The sequence below is a fragment of the Onychomys torridus genome, chromosome 1 (genome assembly GCF_903995425.1).
Source record: "Onychomys torridus chromosome 1, mOncTor1.1, whole genome shotgun sequence".
In the NCBI taxonomy this organism is placed as follows: Eukaryota; Metazoa; Chordata; class Mammalia; order Rodentia; family Cricetidae; genus Onychomys; species Onychomys torridus.
This window is the reverse complement of record NC_050443.1, coordinates 28,706,007-28,723,636: the sequence shown is the minus strand read 5'-3', so window position 1 is coordinate 28,723,636 and position 17,630 is coordinate 28,706,007. Positions and strand designations below refer to the sequence as shown.

The following is a 17,630-nucleotide window of genomic DNA, read 5'->3' as shown; positions in this document are numbered from 1 at the left end:
AACCCGGCCCCAAACGCACGGTGATCGGCGCTGAGACAAGAGGACGAAGCTGTGCGCGCACTGGTTTTTATTTCATTGTTGACTCGGCGGTGCCGGGAGAGCCACGCCACCTCCTTCTAAGGGGACCCAAGGGGAGAACGTGAGGTGCACGGAGATGCAAGGAGGGGCCTTCCGGGTTACTTCTCCAGGCTAAACATGTAGCGGAGGAGGTCGACCACCCGGTTACTGTAGCCATATTCGTTGTCGTACCTGGGGAGGGGAGGAAGGAGGCATCAGAGTGTGTGTGTGTGTGTGTGTGTGTGTGTGTGTGTGTGTGTAGGGGAGGAAGGCATCAGAGTGTGTGTGTGTGTGTGTGTGTGTGTGTGTAGGGGAGGAAGGAGGCATCAGAGAGTGTGTGTGTGTGTGTGTGTGTGTGTGTAGGGGAGGAAGGCATCAGAGTGTGTGTGTGTGTGTGTGTGTGTGTGTGTGTGTGTGTGTGTAGGGGAGGAAGGAGGCATCAGAGAGAGTGTGTGTGTGTGTGTGTGTGTGTGTGTGTGTGTAGGGGAGGAAGGAGGCATCAGAGAGAGTGTGTGTGTGTGTGTGTGTGTGTGTGTGTGTAGGGGAGAAAGGAGGCATCAGAGTGTGTGTGTGTGTGTGTGTGTGTGTGTGTGTGCGCGCGCCCTCCTGCTAGCCTTTCCCACTATATTCCGGGGCATCAGAGTGTGTGTGTGTGTGTGTGTGTGTGTGTGTGTGTGTGTGCGCCCTCCTGCTAGCCTTTCCCACTATATTCCGGGGCATCAGAGTGTGTGTGTGTGTGTGTGTGTGTGTGTGTGTGCGTGTGCCCTCCTGCTAGCCTTTCCCACTATATTCCGGGGCATCAGAGTGTGTGTGTGTGTGTGTGTGTGTGTGTGTGTGTGTGTGTGTGCGCCCTCCTGCTAGCCTTTCCCACTATATTCCGGGGCATCAGAGTGTGTGTGTGTGTGTGTGTGTGTGTGTGTGTGTGTGCGCGCGCGCCCTTCTGCTAGCCTTTCCCACTATATTCCGGGGCATCAGAGTGTGTGTGTGTGTGTGTGTGTGTGTGTGTGTGTGTGTGCGCGTGTGCCCTCCTGCTAGCCTCTCCCACTATATTCCGGGAGGGGAGAAAGGAGCATCAGAGTGTGTGTGTGTGTGTGTGTGTGTGTGTGTGTGTGTGTGTGCCCTCCTGCTAGCCTGTCCCACTATATTCCGGCATCTTTCCCCTTTACCAGGAAACGAGCTTAACGAAGTTGTCATTGAGGGCAATGCCTGCCCTAGCATCGAAGATGGACGAATGAGGATCGCCAATAAAGTCCGTGGAGACCACCTAGGTGACAATTTCAAAGATAAATGTAGCAGAGTAAGGACCTCAAGCCCAGACTTGACTCTCAGACCACATTGTCATTCAGTCATCTGGCATATTGGATAGAGTTCTTTTGTGTTGGTGATAAGATGTGTCAGGGATTATCAGAAAAGACATAAGCACAAGCATCTGAGTTTGGATCCCCAAAGGCTGGGCATGTGGTGGACACCTGTAATCCCAGCATTCCAGATCCAGACTGAAGATCCCTGGGGCAAGATGGCTAGCTAGACTGGCTGAAATTGGCAAGCTACAGTTACAGCTTGCCTCAGTAAATAAGTGGAGTGAAATAAGACATGTCAATTTCATGCCTCCACACATGTATCACCTCTGCTCATGAACCTGTACACATTTCCCCATGCATCCACACAGGTACACAGGACGGAGTGGGGGTGGGAGGCACATGACTCAGACCACAATGCCCTAACGCTGTTCCAAGAAACATTACATGCAAGCAATGGATGGCATGAGCCTGGGTCTTATGAGTAGGATCTGAAGGTAGGGAACAGCTACTGGCACAGACCCTGAGGGATGCAGCCTTAAGGACACAGGAGGGTTTTTTGGCATTGGACTGATTTGATTTGAACCATTCAGATGACATCTTGGCACTTGAGGGCAGACCTGCAGGAACCAATTCAAGGGAACTTCTCCAAGGCAGAAGCACTGAGATACTTTTTTTTTTTTTTTTTTTTTAAACAACTGGGTCTCTTTGTTGTTCTGGATCTCACTATGTAGATCAGGCTGGCCTCAAACTCACAGAAATCTGCCTGCCTCTGTCTCCTGACTGCTGGGATTAAAGGTGTGCATTCCTCCACCACCTCTGAACCTAGCAGATGGCACTTGTGAAGTCTCCCAGGAAAGGCGTCTGACTTGGCCTAAACCCTGAGGAAAAAATTTTATAAAACAAGAACTGGTGTCTTTTTTCACTAAGCGTGTATTAAGCACCTCTGTATGCCAGGCCCTGGGTAGATAGTAAAAGCTCCATAGGGAGTTACCTCTTAAGTTACTATTTTCTTGGACAGCATGTGCTGTGGGTTACATGAGTGACTTCTGGTCATTGTGGTGACCAGATCAAGGCAGGGTAGTGTCAAGGCACACAGGCAGAAAGACTTACTTTCCCTGGCCTGCGGGTTTTGTGTGTCTGTTTTTTGAGACAGGGTCTCATTATGTAGCCTTGGCTGATCTGGAAGCAGAGACTCACCTCCTTGAGTGTGCTCCACCATGCCCAGCTGGCCTGTAATTCCTGTTTTGGCCCATGTGTAATAGTTCCCTGGTGAGTGGGAATCCTCCTCCCAAGGGTCCCCCTAAGGTTTCCTCAGTCTTACCTGGTCCTCTGTGTAAGCAAGGATGCCAGCCAAAGGCCCTTTGGCCGCCGCTTTTACAGCCTCCTTGATAGCTGTGTAGGAGGCAGGCTGGGCCAGGCGGCAGGTCAGGTCCACAACAGATACGTTTGGGGTTGGCACCCGGAATGCCATTCCCGTTAACTTCCTGGAGAATTTCACAGTAAGGGAGTCAGAGCTCAGAGACTTCTGTTCCATTCTCCCCTTGCCTTGGGACCTGTCCCCACCCTGGTTACAGCATTGGATCCTCATACCCTTTGAGCTCTGGGATGACTTTGCCTACAGCACTGGCAGCCCCAGTGGAGGATGGGATGATGTTCTGGTGAGCACCGCGGCCACCTCTCCAATCCTTCTTTGATGGTCCGTCCACTGTCTTCTGAGTGGCCGTGTAGGAATGCACTGTGGTCTTGGGGAACAAGAGGATCAAGATGAAGCCTTCTTGCTCTTAAGCTCTCATCCCTTTTTCTTCTAGGACTTGGGAGGTGGTCTAGGTATGGAGGCTAACAGGGCCACCACCACAGATCATAGGAAGGGTGCCTGGAGGCCAGGGCCTGTCCTTGTCAGAGCACTTCAAAGGGTGCTGGTGGGCTTCCTTCCCAAGCCACTCTCCCTGCTAACTCCAGACTTTAAGCAAGGCCTGGGAAGAAGGAGTTTAGTCTCCCTGCCATCCTTTCTGCCCCAACTCACCATTAGCCCTTCCACGATCCCAAAGCGTTCATGAATAACTTTTGCGAGGGGGGCCAGGCAGTTGGTGGTACAGGACGCATTGCTGGAATGACCATGGTGTGCCAGATGAGTGGCGGAGCCACCTTCCCATCCTTGCTCTTACTTAACCAGGTCTGACTTTGAGAGATGTGAGGATGGAGGGGGTGGGCTTCCTGGGGATGCCATGGGATGGGAATGGGAGTGCCATAAGATAAAGGAGCCATTGGAAGTGCCACTGGGGAATGCTGCCTAGGCATGTCCTCTAGATACTGAACATTCCTGGTAGTTTCATGGTGAAATTAACATGTGGACTTGAGATTTAGGGACTGATAAGTGGAAGAAAGTTGACCTGAAAGACTCCAGAGATCTAGTGGAATTGGGGTGGGAAGAAAGTGTTCCCTGTGCTATAGCCTGGCCAGTCTGCTGGTACCATCCCCGTGCTCAAGGATGGCTGCCAGCCCAGGTACCTGACAATGTTCATAGTGCCTGGGTTATAGTCCTTCTCATTCACACCCATGACCAACATGGGCGCATCAGGGGAGGGCGCAGTGACCACCACACGCTGGGCACCGCCTGAGATGTGTGCCTAGTGAGAGAGTACAAGGGTTAAGGGCTCCAAGCACCACTGCCCCCTCTTCCCAGACAGGTGTGGGCACTGTTCCCACTCACCGAAGCTGCCTCCGTGGTCAGGTATACGCCTGTAGACTCCACCACATAGGGACAACCTACGGAGCTCCAAGGGATGTCCTTCGGATCTTTGCTGTGGTGGTGGGAAGGCTGTGTCAGTCTTCATTGCTTGGGTACCGGGCAAGCCAAGAGGCTTTGGTGCCTTGACCTACTAACACCCAGTCCATAACTCTATTTGTACCTGCCTGCTCCAGGTTGGTACCCTCTCTCAGGCCCACACCAGCCACTCTCCCTTACTTCTTCCTTCCTCTTTTCCTTTCCTTTTTTTCTGGTGGGGGAGGACATTCAAGACAGGGTTTCTATATGTAGCCCTGGATGTCCTGGAACTCACTCTGTAGACCAGGCTGGCCTCAAACGAAGAGATTGCTTCTGCCTCCTGAATGCTAGAATTAAAGGCATGTGCCACCACTGCCCGGCAGCTCTTCTTTTCTTGTCTGCTAAACCTGCAGTGTTTAGACACAGGCTTCCACATCTTCAACTGTGGCTCTTACACCCTCAGGAACTATTCTGACAATGCCGAAGAGAGACCAGAACTGGCAACGCTCCTTTCTGGTGCCCAGCTCTGACCACTTCACGTGAACCCTTGTCACCTTTTGCCATCACCACTGAGCTCTTATTGGGAAGACCCCAAGGACAGACAACAGCTCGTGGGAAGACTACAGTTGAAGGACCCTGTGGCCAGGCAGTGACCAGTCGTTGACAGTAGACTACCCCTCCCCCCCCACCACCAAAGGCTTTCTGTTCCTCTTTCCAGTCTGCATTTTCACTGGAGTTTTGTTGGTTGGTTGGTGGTAGTGTCTTACATAGCCCAGTCTGGTCTGCAGCTTCAGGGATCTCCTGCCTCTGCCTGCCGAGTGCACAAGCACCGTCATGACCAGTTTTGCCTCGATATCCCCCAGATGTTTTTTATCTGAAACTTGTCAACACCCTGGTTTTCTACTTGTGTCTAGTGAGCAAGCTCAGTGACTCCATCTGTGGGCTTGTCCCCCATGGAATTTATCATGTGACAGTGAGATTTGTTCTTACAATTGCTTCTGGCTCTACTTCTGGATCATTCCATACCACATGGCTGGATCTGTTTCTGCCATAAGAAGCTAATCAATCTGTATCTAGTTAAACTTTTTTTTTTTTTTTTTTTAAGACAGGGTTTCTCTGTGTAGCCTTGGCTGTCCTGGAACTACTTTGTAGACCAGGCTGGCCTTGAACTCACAGATATCCACCTGCCTCTGCCTCCCAAGTGCTGGGATTAAAGATGTACACCACCACTACCTGGCTATATTTAAACATTTTAAATTAACTTATTTTAAGTCGTGTGTGTGTGTGTGTGTGTGTGTGTGTGTGTGTGTGTGTGTGTGAGAGAGAGAGAGACAGAGAGAGAGAGAGAGACAGAGACAGAGACAGAGAGTGTTGTTGGATCCTCTGGAGCTGTAGTTACAGGAGGCTATGAGCCACTTTTGGGAGTTCTGGGAATTGAACTTGGGTCCTCTGAAAGGGCAATTTTTGAACTTAAGTGCTGAGCTATTTTCAGCACCGATTGATGCATATTCATTTAATTTTTGTGGTGCTGAGGATTGATGCCAGGCCTTTATACAGAGGAGAATATTCTACTACTGAGCTACACCCCTTGTCCTATTTTCTTCTTTTTACTCACTTTACACATGTGCACTAAGCTGTCATGAGCCTTCAGTCTTAGGTTTTTATCTGTTAACCACCACTGTGTTCATTTTTCAGAAGAGCCTGTGTCAGGACAGTGGTGATAGCAGGCTGGGAGCACAGGCTAGCCAGCCCTAGGTTCTGCCTCCAGTTAGCTACAGTGTGGGAATGAATGAATGCACAAACTCCCCTCTCTTCTCTGGACAACATGGCTCCTTTCTCCCTCTGCTCCACCAGCCCACACCATTCACGTCTAGCCCAGGTGGTCTTTCTCTGATGCACTCGTTTTCTGGCTTTCAGACTGGGAATACTTCAGCAATTCCTGAAACAATACTTGAGTTGGCCCAGCCCCTCATGCCTACAGGTCTGTTCTGAAGATTTGTTCACTCAGTTGCATGGGTGGGGGAAGGCAACTGCATTGTATATTCTTTTTTTTTTTTTTTTTTAAGATTTATTTATTCATTATGTACACAGAAGAGGGCGCCAGATCTCATTACAGCTGGTTGTGAGCCACCATGTGGTTGCTGGGAATTGAACTCAGGACCTCTGGAAGAACAGTCAGTGCTCTTAATCTCTGAGCCGTCTCTCCAGCCCCAAATGTCAATGTTTAGTGACTAGGACTTTTTTTTTTTTTTTTGGTTTTGGTTTTTTGAGACAGGGTTTCTCTGTGTAGCTTTGCACCTTTCCTGGAACTCACTCTGTAGACCAGGCTGGCCTCGAACTCACAGAGATCCACCTGGCTCTGCCTCCAGAGTGCTGGGATTATAGGCGTGTGCCACCACCGCCCCCCATTGTATATTCTATTGGCAAGTTGTCACTGCTGTTTGGGCTCACTGTGAAGCTGGCTCGAGACCCAAGCATGTTTATGTCAAGCGTTCTTCAAGACCCCTTGTCCAGGGATGGACTAGCCCTCTCCCCTGTGACAGAAAAAGAAGCAAACAGTAAAATAGCCCAAGTGTAAGAGCACAGTCCCTGAGAACTGAGGCTCCTGGTGTTTATCCCTTGGTACACAAGCTCCACCATGAGAGAAAGCTCAGTCAGGAGCTCCAGCCTGCATTTCCCCAGTCAGTCTCTGCTGGGTGTTGTGAGCCCTTGACTAGACTATGTCTCATCGCTCTCTGTTACTCTGTTCTTTTCCTTTGACGTTCCACCAGCCCTGCCTGGGAACTGAATCTTCTTGGGTTATCCCCAGTTGATTTCCACCAGATGTTTTGAGCACTTGATTTGACATTTTGCTATCTATCTATCCATCCCTTGCTGTTTATTTTTTGACTTTGGCTTGCCATATATAATTTATAAACTTTTTTAAAACTGAAAGTGTGGTTATCAGGTCATTCTCTAGCAGTATGGGAGTGGGGGTGTTTTGTGTGTGTGTGTGTGTGTGTGTGTGTGTGTGTGGGGGGGGGGGAAGGGGGAGGCAGCATTAGCAATGTCCAGACAGATGCAGAGGGACTTAGGGTGATTGACCCACTGGAATTGCTCTTGGGGTCATGATTTCAAACTCAGGGCAAGCACCTTCTGCTTTCCCGGACACCCCAGTACCTACCTCCTGTCAGTCCCTCCAAACTTCGTTATACCTCAGCAAGTTAAAAGGGAAGCTGTGAGTGTTCTGCCTGAGCAGGAGCCAGAAGACCTTGCTCTGGGGCTACAGAGGGTTGGTTTCTTAGGGTTTGCAATTAACACGTCATTGTTTATTTTTCCTGGAGACAGAATTTTGTTATGTAGCTCCAGGCTGACCTAGAACTTGAGGTAATCCTCCTGTCTCAGCCTCCCAAGTGCCTGGGTTATGAGTGTATACCCCACACCTGGCATGCTACTGCCTGATAGATTCTGAATCTATCTGCAAATTGTTGGACATTCCATCAGCAGAAGCCATGTGAGGTAGGCACTATGAAGTTGGTCTTGCTTATGTGTAAGAGGTGCAGGCCCAGGGTCCCCAGAGGTGATGACCAGGGTGGCAGATGAGGCACAGAGAGACTGCAGGGGGGGGGGATGCATAGTGCATGGTGTACACTGGGAGCTGGAGCCTTATTTGGGGTGCTGAGGAGCATGGGGGTGCTAGGTGGAGGATTCAAAAGGCTTCAGGGGATGCTGGGTAGGAGCTGGCTCAATTGCCATAAAGAGGGGGGTGGTTGATGGCTCAGGGGAAGGAGGAGACAAGGCACAGTGAACCCATGTACCCAAGAGAACACATGCAGATGTGTGTTAGGTACAAAACACTAAAGAACCATGGGCTGTTCTTAACTGTTGTAGGAATCAGAGAGCTTCCTGAGACCCTCTCTCTAAACAGCACCTAGAGGCACACACATATAGTTTAGCTGTAGCATGGGATGACAACCTCCCCGCTTCATGGTGTGTGAGACATTCAGTCCTTACCACTGGTACACTTGAATCTCAAGGTTATCCACAACTAGTCTTCCATCCTTTTCCTCCACACTCCCTTTGTATCTCCCATGCACGGAGTCATATTTGAACATGTATACCTGCAGTAAACGGAACAGGGTCCTCATCTTAGGTGGCAGAGCCAGCAACCCCAGAGAAGTCCCCACCTTGGAGAAGATTCTGCAAGGCTTTCCATACAGCTCTTGGAACCCTCTCCCCAACTCAGGTGCTACTCTTGCTGGTCCCTCTCTCCATCTGCTACTTACCATGTATTCTGGGTCAATGAATGGATCGTTCACTGCCACCACCTTAATGCCCTTCTCCATGCAGACTCGCAACACCAGACGACCAATGCGTCCAAATCTGTCCAAGCAGGAAGGTACAAAATAAAGCATGGGTGTGGGAGAAGGTGACAGGGATGTCATGGTGTCAGTGTCCCACCAAGTTCATGTTGAACTTTGAACCATTGGGGGCATTAAAAGGATGGTGAGGTGGCTCAGTGGGTAAAGGCGAGCCTGACATCCTCAGTTCTATCCTTGGGACCCACGTGGCGGTAGAAGAGACCTGACTCCTGCAAGTTGTCCTTTGACCTACACACGCATACATGCATGCACTTGCGTGCGCACATGCACGCGCGCACACTCCCACACACATAAACACAGATCATTTCTAATCCTCTCATGGTATTAGCAGATGGGACTAAAAATTAAGTTTAAATGAAGTTCAGAGGGTGGGGCCCCTAAGGTGGTGTTAGTGGCTTTATGAGGAAAGAGACCCGAAAGCTGGCTCTGACTCTATTGGAGATGCCATTAGTGCACTGCCTTAGGACTCTACAGAGTCCTCACGGTGAGGAGGCTCTCACCAGATGCTTCATCCCAATGTTGGACTCCCCCAGTCTCCAGACCGTAAGAAATCTCTTTTCTTTGAAATGACCCAGTATCAGGTGTTGAGTGATAGCCACTGAAAATACACTCAGCCATCATGAGGCTCACTCCAGGGGGCTAGGTCCTCAGTGTGGGTGTGGGAAGCAACGGCTTCTGTGTGTCTCATCTCTTGCCCAGGTGAGACTGCTCAGCTCTTAAGCTGTACTTCCATTTCCCAGCCCCACCCACCCCTTCATTCATTCCTCCCCTTTTCCTTCTCTCATTCCCTCTGCTCCCCTCCCTCCCTTCCTCCCCCTTCCTCTTTCCATTCCTTTGTATTTTCTATTTTCATTTTTATTTGTATTATTTGTGTGTGTGTGTGTGTGTGTGTGTGTGTGTGTGTGTGTGTGTGTGTTGCTGGAGACCAAACCCAGGGCTTTGTGCATGCTAGACAGGTACTCTACCACCAGTTTATATACCTTCACCCTCACCCCTCTGTACCTCCTTTGTTTTTCTGTTTGTTTGAGACAGGGTCTCACTGGGTAGCCCTGGTTGGCCTGGAACTTGCAGAGATCTGCCTGCCTCTGCCTCTCTTGACTCTCTCCTCTCTGCCCCTCGCCTCTGCCAGGATTAAAGGTGTGTGCTATTCTTCCCAGCCTCCAGCTCCTTTTCTTTTCTTTTTTTCTTTCTTTTTGATGGTGGTTTATTTATTTATTTGTTTGTTTGTTTGTTTGTTTGTTATGTATACAGTGTTCTTTCTGCATGTATATCTGCACACCAGAAGAAAGCATCAGATCTCATCACAGCTGGTTGTGAGCCACCATGTGGGTGCTGGGAATTGAACTCAGGACCTCTGGAAGAACAGGCAGTGCTCTTAACCTCTGAGCCACCTCTCCAGCCTCCAGCTCCTTTTCATATTATTTTGTTCTGTATTTTTTGAGACAGGATCTCACTCTGTAGCCCAGACTAGCCTGGAACTTGCAATACATAGCTCAGGTTGGCCTTGAATTTGGGAGTCCTGCTTTAGGCTCCCTAGTTGCTAGTGTTCTAGACACAACACCATACCTTGCTAACATCCCGTTCTCACTCCGTAGCTGGGTGGGTCTCTGTGTTAAATGTGAGGTATATTCCTTACCATCATGCCTCAGGTCTTGACTCTCTACCCCCCATTGTTCTTACAGCTGTGCAAATTTCCTGCTGTCTCTGAATAGACACGTCCCTCCCATGCTAGGACACTTGCTTGCCCCACGACCTTGAGGACTTTCTGCAGTGGAGAGACGGCTGGCTGCCTTTTGTCACTTAGTCTCACTCCTATGTCTCTTCCCAGAGGTTTCCTGTGGCCAGCCAGTGCTTCCCTCCTGGGCCTTAGTGAGAGCTCCACTGCAGCCTCCAACTCCCTCGGGCCTGTATCTGAATACTGTCTCCTAGAAGCGAGTTCTCCAAGGGCTGGCTTGCCCTTGCTGGCCCAGTGAGAAGGAAGATGCCCCAGGCCATGGTGACTTGAGGAGGCCACAGTGTCAGCCTCTGGGGCTGGCTGCAGCGTCAACTCAGGTGAGGTAGACTCACCCATTGATGCCCACTGTTAGTTCCTTCATTGGCTTTTTGGGCGGTGGAGGAATGGGAGGTGGCGCTTCTTTGACTGGCTCTGGTCGAGGTGGCGGTGGCGGTGGCGGCGGGTTCTCGACCTTAGGTGGCGGATTCTCGACCTTAGGTGGCAGCTCCTCAATTTTGGGCTCAGGTGGACATGGTGGGGGTGGCGATCTAATCACTGTGGGGAGCAGAGAGGGTCCAGAAAGGGGGTGGTGAGCTGGGTCACTCCATTCAGGATGTGGGGAAGGGTGAGATGGGGCAATAGGCAAATGATGACTGCCCCTACTGCCCCTGACCTGGGTGTGAGACACCCCCCCCCCCCCCCCCCGTTTCAGTGCTGGGGATAAATCCAGGCCCACCTGTTAAACAATTGTTCGCCTACTTTGGTGCACAGCACTCTTACTTGTTAATATTTCAGAGAGGATATCTGGATCTGATAATAGATCTAATTCTGTGAGCTCCAACCTGTTCTAGAGGTAAGACTCACCCTGGGAGGCCTCTTTCTAGAAAAATCAGACTTGATTGGGCAATACTGAGGCCCAAGAATATTTTTTCTCCTCTTTCCTCTTCCCTCCTTTCTCCTCCCCTCCCCTCTCCTCCCCTCCCCTCTCCCTTCCCCTCCCCTCTCTCCACCTCTCCTCTCTCCCTTCCCCTCCCCTCCCCTCTCCTCTCCTCTCCTCTCCTCTCCTCTCCTCTCCTCTCCTCTCCTCTCCTCTCCCCTCTTCTCCCTTCTCTAGGTCTTAAGACCTGCCTGCCTCGGGCCCCTCTAAGATGGGACTGAGGCGTGAGGATTCCCAGGGCTGGTTATGTCTCCAGAGCCTTTGATGATGTCACAATGTCCCTCTCCTCTTTCCTCCCCTCCCCTCTCTCCTCCCCTCCCCTCTCCTCTCTCTTCTCCTCCCTTCTCCTCCCCTCTCCTCCCCCTTCTCCCGCCTCTCTTTTTCCCTCTGCTCCCCTCCCCCTTCCCTCTCTTGTGCAGAAGCTCTGGGTGAGGAAGATGAGTGGGGGTGGAAAGGGAGGGACTCCTGGAGGAAAGAGGTCTGGAAGCTGCCTGAAGGGCTCCCTCCTCCTGCCTCCTGGCCTGCTCCTCCAGGGCACATAGCAGTCAGCATTCTGGTGGCAGGAGGGTCTCAGGACTCTGAGCACTCTGTATATGAGGGTATATTGACTCCCAGGCCACACTTTCCTCTTCCCAGGGTCATCTCCAGAGGCTCTCCTCACCTGGACATGACTGCCTCAGTAGTTGGACAACAGTGACATTGGTGAGGACGATGTCACGTTTTGACATGGCCTAAGGTCTTAAGACCTGGCTGCCTTGGGCCCCTTTGAGATGGTACTGATGTGTAAGGCTCCCCGGGGCTGGTTATGTCTCCAGAGCTTTTGATGATGTCACATTGTCCAGTGACATCACAGAGGGAGTGGTGTGCAGGCTGGAGACCTTAGCCCACAGAGGCCTCTGGGAATCTCACACCTAGTATTTCAGGGCCACACTCTGGCATCTGCTGGGCTCACACAGCTGCTCATGGCTGCTGCCTCCCTTCCTCCCTCCCCTGGTCCACCTGCTCCTTGCTGTCCTGGATCTCTGAGGAGGTTCCCTGGCTCTCACAGTGTCTGGAAGGGACTAGAAAGTCTCTCTGAAGTCTCCCCTTGGCTACCTAGGTTCCCAGGGGTTTATGAGTAGCTCTTCTCACCCAGGCGGAGGAGAGGAAGGAGATACTGTAAGATCCAGAGGTCTGGGAGGACCGCCCGGAAACAGCTTCTCGCTGACATGACAGGACAGCTGCACTCCTGAACTCAACAGCAGGCACGGTTGCCTGCCCAAGATCAAGACAGTCAACATTCTCATGATGGGGGAGGGGCTCACAAGCCCCAACCAACCCCTAGCTTGGGAGCTGCAGATAGGGAAAAGGATGAGTCAGTTTTCCTTTGGGTTGTATGCCAAACACTGCTGTGTGATCCCACATCCATGAATCTATTGGCAGTATGAATCAGTGTGGGCTTCAAAATAGAGATAGATGCACAGATAGTAGGTAGGTAAGTAGGTAGATAAATGATGAATGATAGATAATAGATGATAGATAGATAGGTAGATAGATAAATGATAGATGGTAGGTAGATAGATGATAGGTAGATAGATAAATGATAGATGGTAGGTAGATAGATAGATAGATAGGTAGATAGATAAATGATAGATGGTAGGTAGATAGATAGATAGGTAGATAGATGATAGGTAGATAGATAAATGATAGATGGTAGGTAGATAGATAGATAGATAGATAGATAGGTAGATAGATGATAGGTAGATAGATAAATGATAGATGGTAGATAGATAGATAGATCGGTAGATAGGTAGATAGATAGGAAGGGTACTAGGCTGCTGTTTGTACATTTACTTAAAGATATCTTAAAGGCCAGAAGTACTAAAGTAGGATGTAAGCAACTACATAATTTTTTAGAACACATTGGAGTTAAGATACAGCAGTATTATGATAAGCATGGTCAAAAAAAATATACAACAGATATTTTCAGTCTCTGGACACTCATTCAGGACAACTTAGACCTCTGTCCTGAAAGGCATAAAGTGTTTCCTAAATAAATTAAAACTAAAACTAAACATTCTGCCCTGTCAGACGGCTTTATGTGGATGCTTTTATAATGTTATTTGATGATAATGACTAGTTAGATTTTGACACTGAGGCAGAATTAGAGGGAAAGACTGCTTGCTAAATGTTATAATGAAGATTCTCTCACACCTCAAGATTCTCCCCCACCTCCATTCCTTCAAGGGCAGAGACCAAAGCTGCAGATGAAGTCGCAGGGAGTTCATTCCTACAATTAGCAAGGTGGACAGATGTCCAAAGGGGAATCTGATGTTAATTATTAATTATTATCATCAGAGAAGTTAACAAAAAAAGGTTTTTTTTCAGGAACACTGGTATCCAAGGACACACTCTGTGCCTCCTTTCCTTCCCAAGCCAAGTTCTTGATAACATCAAGGTCTCTTCTGCTGGCCAACAACTTCCAATTTAACCCACTTTAACCCTTCTGTGTCCTGATACTGCTTGAGAAAAAATGTTGAACTACCAGCCTGCATACTCTGATGTTTTGGAAAAAAACAACAACAACTATGCTTTTGCCTCCACAGAAAAAGAAAAAAAAAAATACATGGATTCTGGTCATTTAAGTTCAATGGGTTACAAATACTTGTCATCATTTAAGAGAACTGATTACAAATTATTATTGATTAAGATTTAAAAAAAACTGCTAATCTGAAATGTTTCACATTGATACAGGGTTTTAATATATTAATGCAAAAATAAGTTTTTGTTATGATATATGCATATATCTATAAGTTTCTATTCTTATTTGAAATGTTATGCCTATGCAATGTTCTATGTTAATTCTGGTTTTCTTCATTTTAAAAATAGCTGACGATTCTTCATTGAAAAATGTTTATGTTAAAAATGAAAATATATACATGTGGACATGTATGTGGACATGTATGTGACTTATGGGTATGAATGAAAGTCGGATCCAACTGTATGTATGTGTGCATGTAACTATTGTTTCATTTTAAACAGCAGTCACATGGTCTTCCTCCATCTTGGCTGGTGACCTCATCCTGAAGTGGGCAGCCACGTGGCTGGCAACAATCTTTAAATAAAGTTAAAGAATCTGTTCACTGTATCTCCTTTTAGACTAAGGAGGCAACAATCCTCAAATATTTTGGATTGGGGTAGATTTCTATATGATAATTCATGTTATAAAAATAAGATTTAACAAGATAAGATCTAAAAACAATGTTTAATAACATATTAAAACTGCACCTCAATACTTTTATACACAAGAATGCACCTTGCTCTGACAGGTAAACTTTGCAATTTAAGAGTCTCCCAGATGATAATGGTCTTAAAGACGTGAAATGATTATGAGAAAGCAGCTTATATGATTAATGATGAAGGATATGTAGTTCAAACTACTCCTGATTCAGCTCAAGTTGTTGAGTTGAGCTGTTGGTTTTTCAAGTTCTTAAAGTTAATTCATTTAATTTATATATAGATAGTCAATATATTTATAGAGCTCTTCAAGTTATAAAAACTTTCTTATATTAAAACTATTAATGAGCAAATAAGAATATTATTTCAACTAATTCAGGATGCCATTCATTTAAGTAAATTGCCATATTTTATGGGACACACTAGAGCATGTTCAAATCTTCCTGGTCTGTTGGCTAAAGGTAATGCTTTAGCTGATTAAATTTACTCAGCTGATCACTTTGTCTCTAGCTGAGCTTGCTCAGCAATCACATGTTTTGTATCTTCAAAATAGTAAAAGCTTAAAAAAACAATTTGGTTTAACAAGAGAAACTGCTCATCAAAATGTTAAGAAATGTGCTACATATCCACAATATTTGCCTGTACCTCACTTTGGAGGTCAGCCCTTGAGATCTTCTTCCTAATCATTTATGGCAAATGGATGTCATTCATATTATAGAAATTGGAAAATTGAAATATGTGCATGTGACAATTGATATTTATTCAGGATTTTTAATGGAGGCTACTAAGCATGTAATTGCTCATTGCCTGAAAAGTTTCTCCTATATGGGGATACCAAAAGTTATTAAAACTGATAATGGATCTGGATATATTGATAAAGCTTTTTATCAGTTTTGCTCTCAATGGCAAATTGAACATTTAAAAAACGTATTTCTTATAAACCTCAAAGACAAGTATTTTTGAGTGAGCCTGTGGAAGTCTAAAATTACATCTTCAAAAATAAAAATAAATAAATAAAACCAGGGGGAGTTATACCCCCAGTCACCACATAATGCTTTAAATATAGTTTTAAAATTTTTTAATGTGGATGCTGCTAGAAAATCTGCAGCTGATCGATTTTGGCATGAAGGCACCACCACAAAATTTGCTCAAGTTAAATGTAAAGATCCTTGTACTGGCTTATGGAAGGGCCCCAACCTTGTTTTAATATGGAGATGAGGGCATGCTTATGTTTTCTCACAAGATGGAAATGAAACTCATTGGTTGCCTGAAGGATTGGTGCGGTATATGGAGCAGAGAGATGCTGATCCTGATGTTGCTGATGACCATCCACTAGAATAAAACCTATTGGGCCTATGTTCCTGATCCACCAATTTTATATCCTGAAACTTGGAAAGTAAAAGAAATTGTGGTTACGATTAAAATATTTTTCTTTCACCCCCTTTCTCTTTCTTAAAAATACAAAGTCTGAGCCAGTTCCCAATGCTTGCACAGTATTTATAGATGGATCAAAGAATGGTCAAGCTGCATATGTTTATAACCAGCAACAAAGGGTTATAAAAACACCCTTTAAGTCCGCCCAATTGGTGGAGCTTTACGCCGCTCTAGCTGTGTTTGAAGCATTTGAGGCACGTCCCCTTAACCTGTATTCAGACAGTAGATATGTGGTAGGAGCCCTGCAGGTCCTGGAAATGGTGCCAGTAATTCAGCCAAACACCCCAACTTTTGAGATGTTTTCAAAAATTCAGAGATTGATTCGCCAAAGGTCAAAGCCCTTTTTTATCGGGCACATCCGTGCTCACACTGGACTGCCTGGACCTCTAGCACTAGGGAACGAACTTGCGGACGCTGCTACGCGCTCGCCCCTAGTTCTGCTTATAGAACAAGACCAGATCTCAGCTGCCCGCAAAGCCCACCGATTACACCACCTTAATGCCCAGACCTTGAGACAAAGGTACTCACTCACTAGAGAGCAGGCTAGAGAAATTGTCAAAAGCTGTAAAAAATGTCTAATGTTTTTGCCCGAGCCCCACTATGGGGTAAATCCCAGGGGGCTTGTTCCAGGACAAATTTGGCAGACGGATGTCACCCATATCGCTTTCTTTGGAAAACTAAAATATGTACACGTTACCATCGATACCTTCAGCGGGTTTATTAGTGCCTCCGCTCACAGTGGGGAGGCCACTAAGGATGTCATCAACCATATGCTACATGTTTTCACTGTGCTGGGACAGCCAAAATGTATAAAAACTGACAATGGCCCGGGGTACACTAGCAATAGATTTAAACAATTCTGCTTGCAGTTGGGAATAAAGCATGTCACTGGAATACTCTATAACTCACAGGGACAAGGCATTGTGGAACGGGCTCACCAAACCCTAAAGAACGCTATTAGTAAACTCAGCTCACAGGAAACCTTGTTCCCTATCAAAGGAAACCAAAGGATGTTGCTTGCACATGCCCTCTTTGTGTTGAATTTCTTGACCTTGGATGGCTTGGGAAAGTCCGCAGCCGAACGGCATTGGCACCCAGAGACCAGTCCAGGATACGCCCAGGTTCTCTAGAAAGATCCCATCACTGGAAAATGGGGCGGCCCAGATCCAGTACTAATCTGGGGAAAAGGGTCTGCATGTATCTATGACACCAAGGAAAATGGGGCCCGCTGGTTGCCCATAAGATTAATTAAACCTTACTCTATAAAAAGGGTCCCCTAAAAATAAATAATAACCTTGGGTCCAGGAATTAGCCCTGAGACATGAATCTTTCTTTTGCAGGTACCCCTGCGACCCAAGGAAGGAGAAGGACCGTGAGTGCTCTCATCACTCTCTCAGCATGCCTCAAGATCAGGAAAACCCGCCTCTATGCTCTTCCTTTTCTAACTTTGACCACCATCTCTAGGGCCAAGGCCAGTCCCCATGCTTTTAAAAGACTCACTTGGCAGGTCATCTCCCAAACTGGGGAAACGGTCTGGCAGACGTCTGCCAATCACGCCTCTTTGTCATGGTGGCCGGACCTGACCCCTGATTTTTGTCAATTGTCTGCGGGATTAGATGCTTGGGACATCCCAGATAAAGGTATCAACGAGCTAAATACAAGTCGTGGTAGCTCCCCTCATAGTCAGCGCGCCTACACTGGATGCAGCAGTCCCACCGCACGCTGATGACTTGTCCAGTCTGACTTTTATGTCTGTCCCAGAGATGTTAGAAATCTTGCCCAGGCATATAAATGTGGAGGATTCGAAAATATTTCTGTGCCTCATGGGGATGCGAAACAACTGGAA

At 47.4% G+C, this 17,630-nt stretch overlaps 1 protein-coding gene across 1 annotated transcript; it reads right to left on the bottom strand.

The window, feature by feature from the left end:
* Positions 1-126: 126 nt before the first annotated feature.
* Positions 127-11,862, bottom strand: Gapdhs (glyceraldehyde-3-phosphate dehydrogenase, spermatogenic). The gene is made up of 11 exons (XM_036182537.1): positions 11,796-11,862; positions 10,551-10,791; positions 8,388-8,484; positions 8,116-8,222; positions 4,069-4,159; positions 3,867-3,985; positions 3,382-3,463; positions 2,949-3,100; positions 2,680-2,842; positions 1,224-1,321; positions 127-249 (listed from the first exon to the last, which is right to left on the bottom strand). Exons 1-11 carry the CDS (start codon positions 11,860-11,862, stop codon positions 177-179), a joined length of 1,290 nt encoding a protein of 429 aa, XP_036038430.1. The 3' UTR covers positions 127-176.
* Positions 11,863-17,630: the final 5,768 nt, after the last annotated feature.

Excerpts from the sequence above, each read along its gene's own strand:
- Gapdhs (XM_036182537.1), bottom strand. The coding sequence starts at position 11,862 with ATGTCAAAACGTGACATCGTCCTCACCAATGTCACTGTTGTCCAACTA. Across the intron at positions 3,464-3,866 it reads GGCACTATGAACATTGTCAG|CAATGCGTCCTGTACCACCA; the intron begins GTACCTGGGCTG and ends TGGTCATTCCAG. Across the intron at positions 1,322-2,679 it reads TTGCTTACACAGAGGACCAG|GTGGTCTCCACGGACTTTAT; the intron begins GTAAGACTGAGG and ends ATTGTCACCTAG.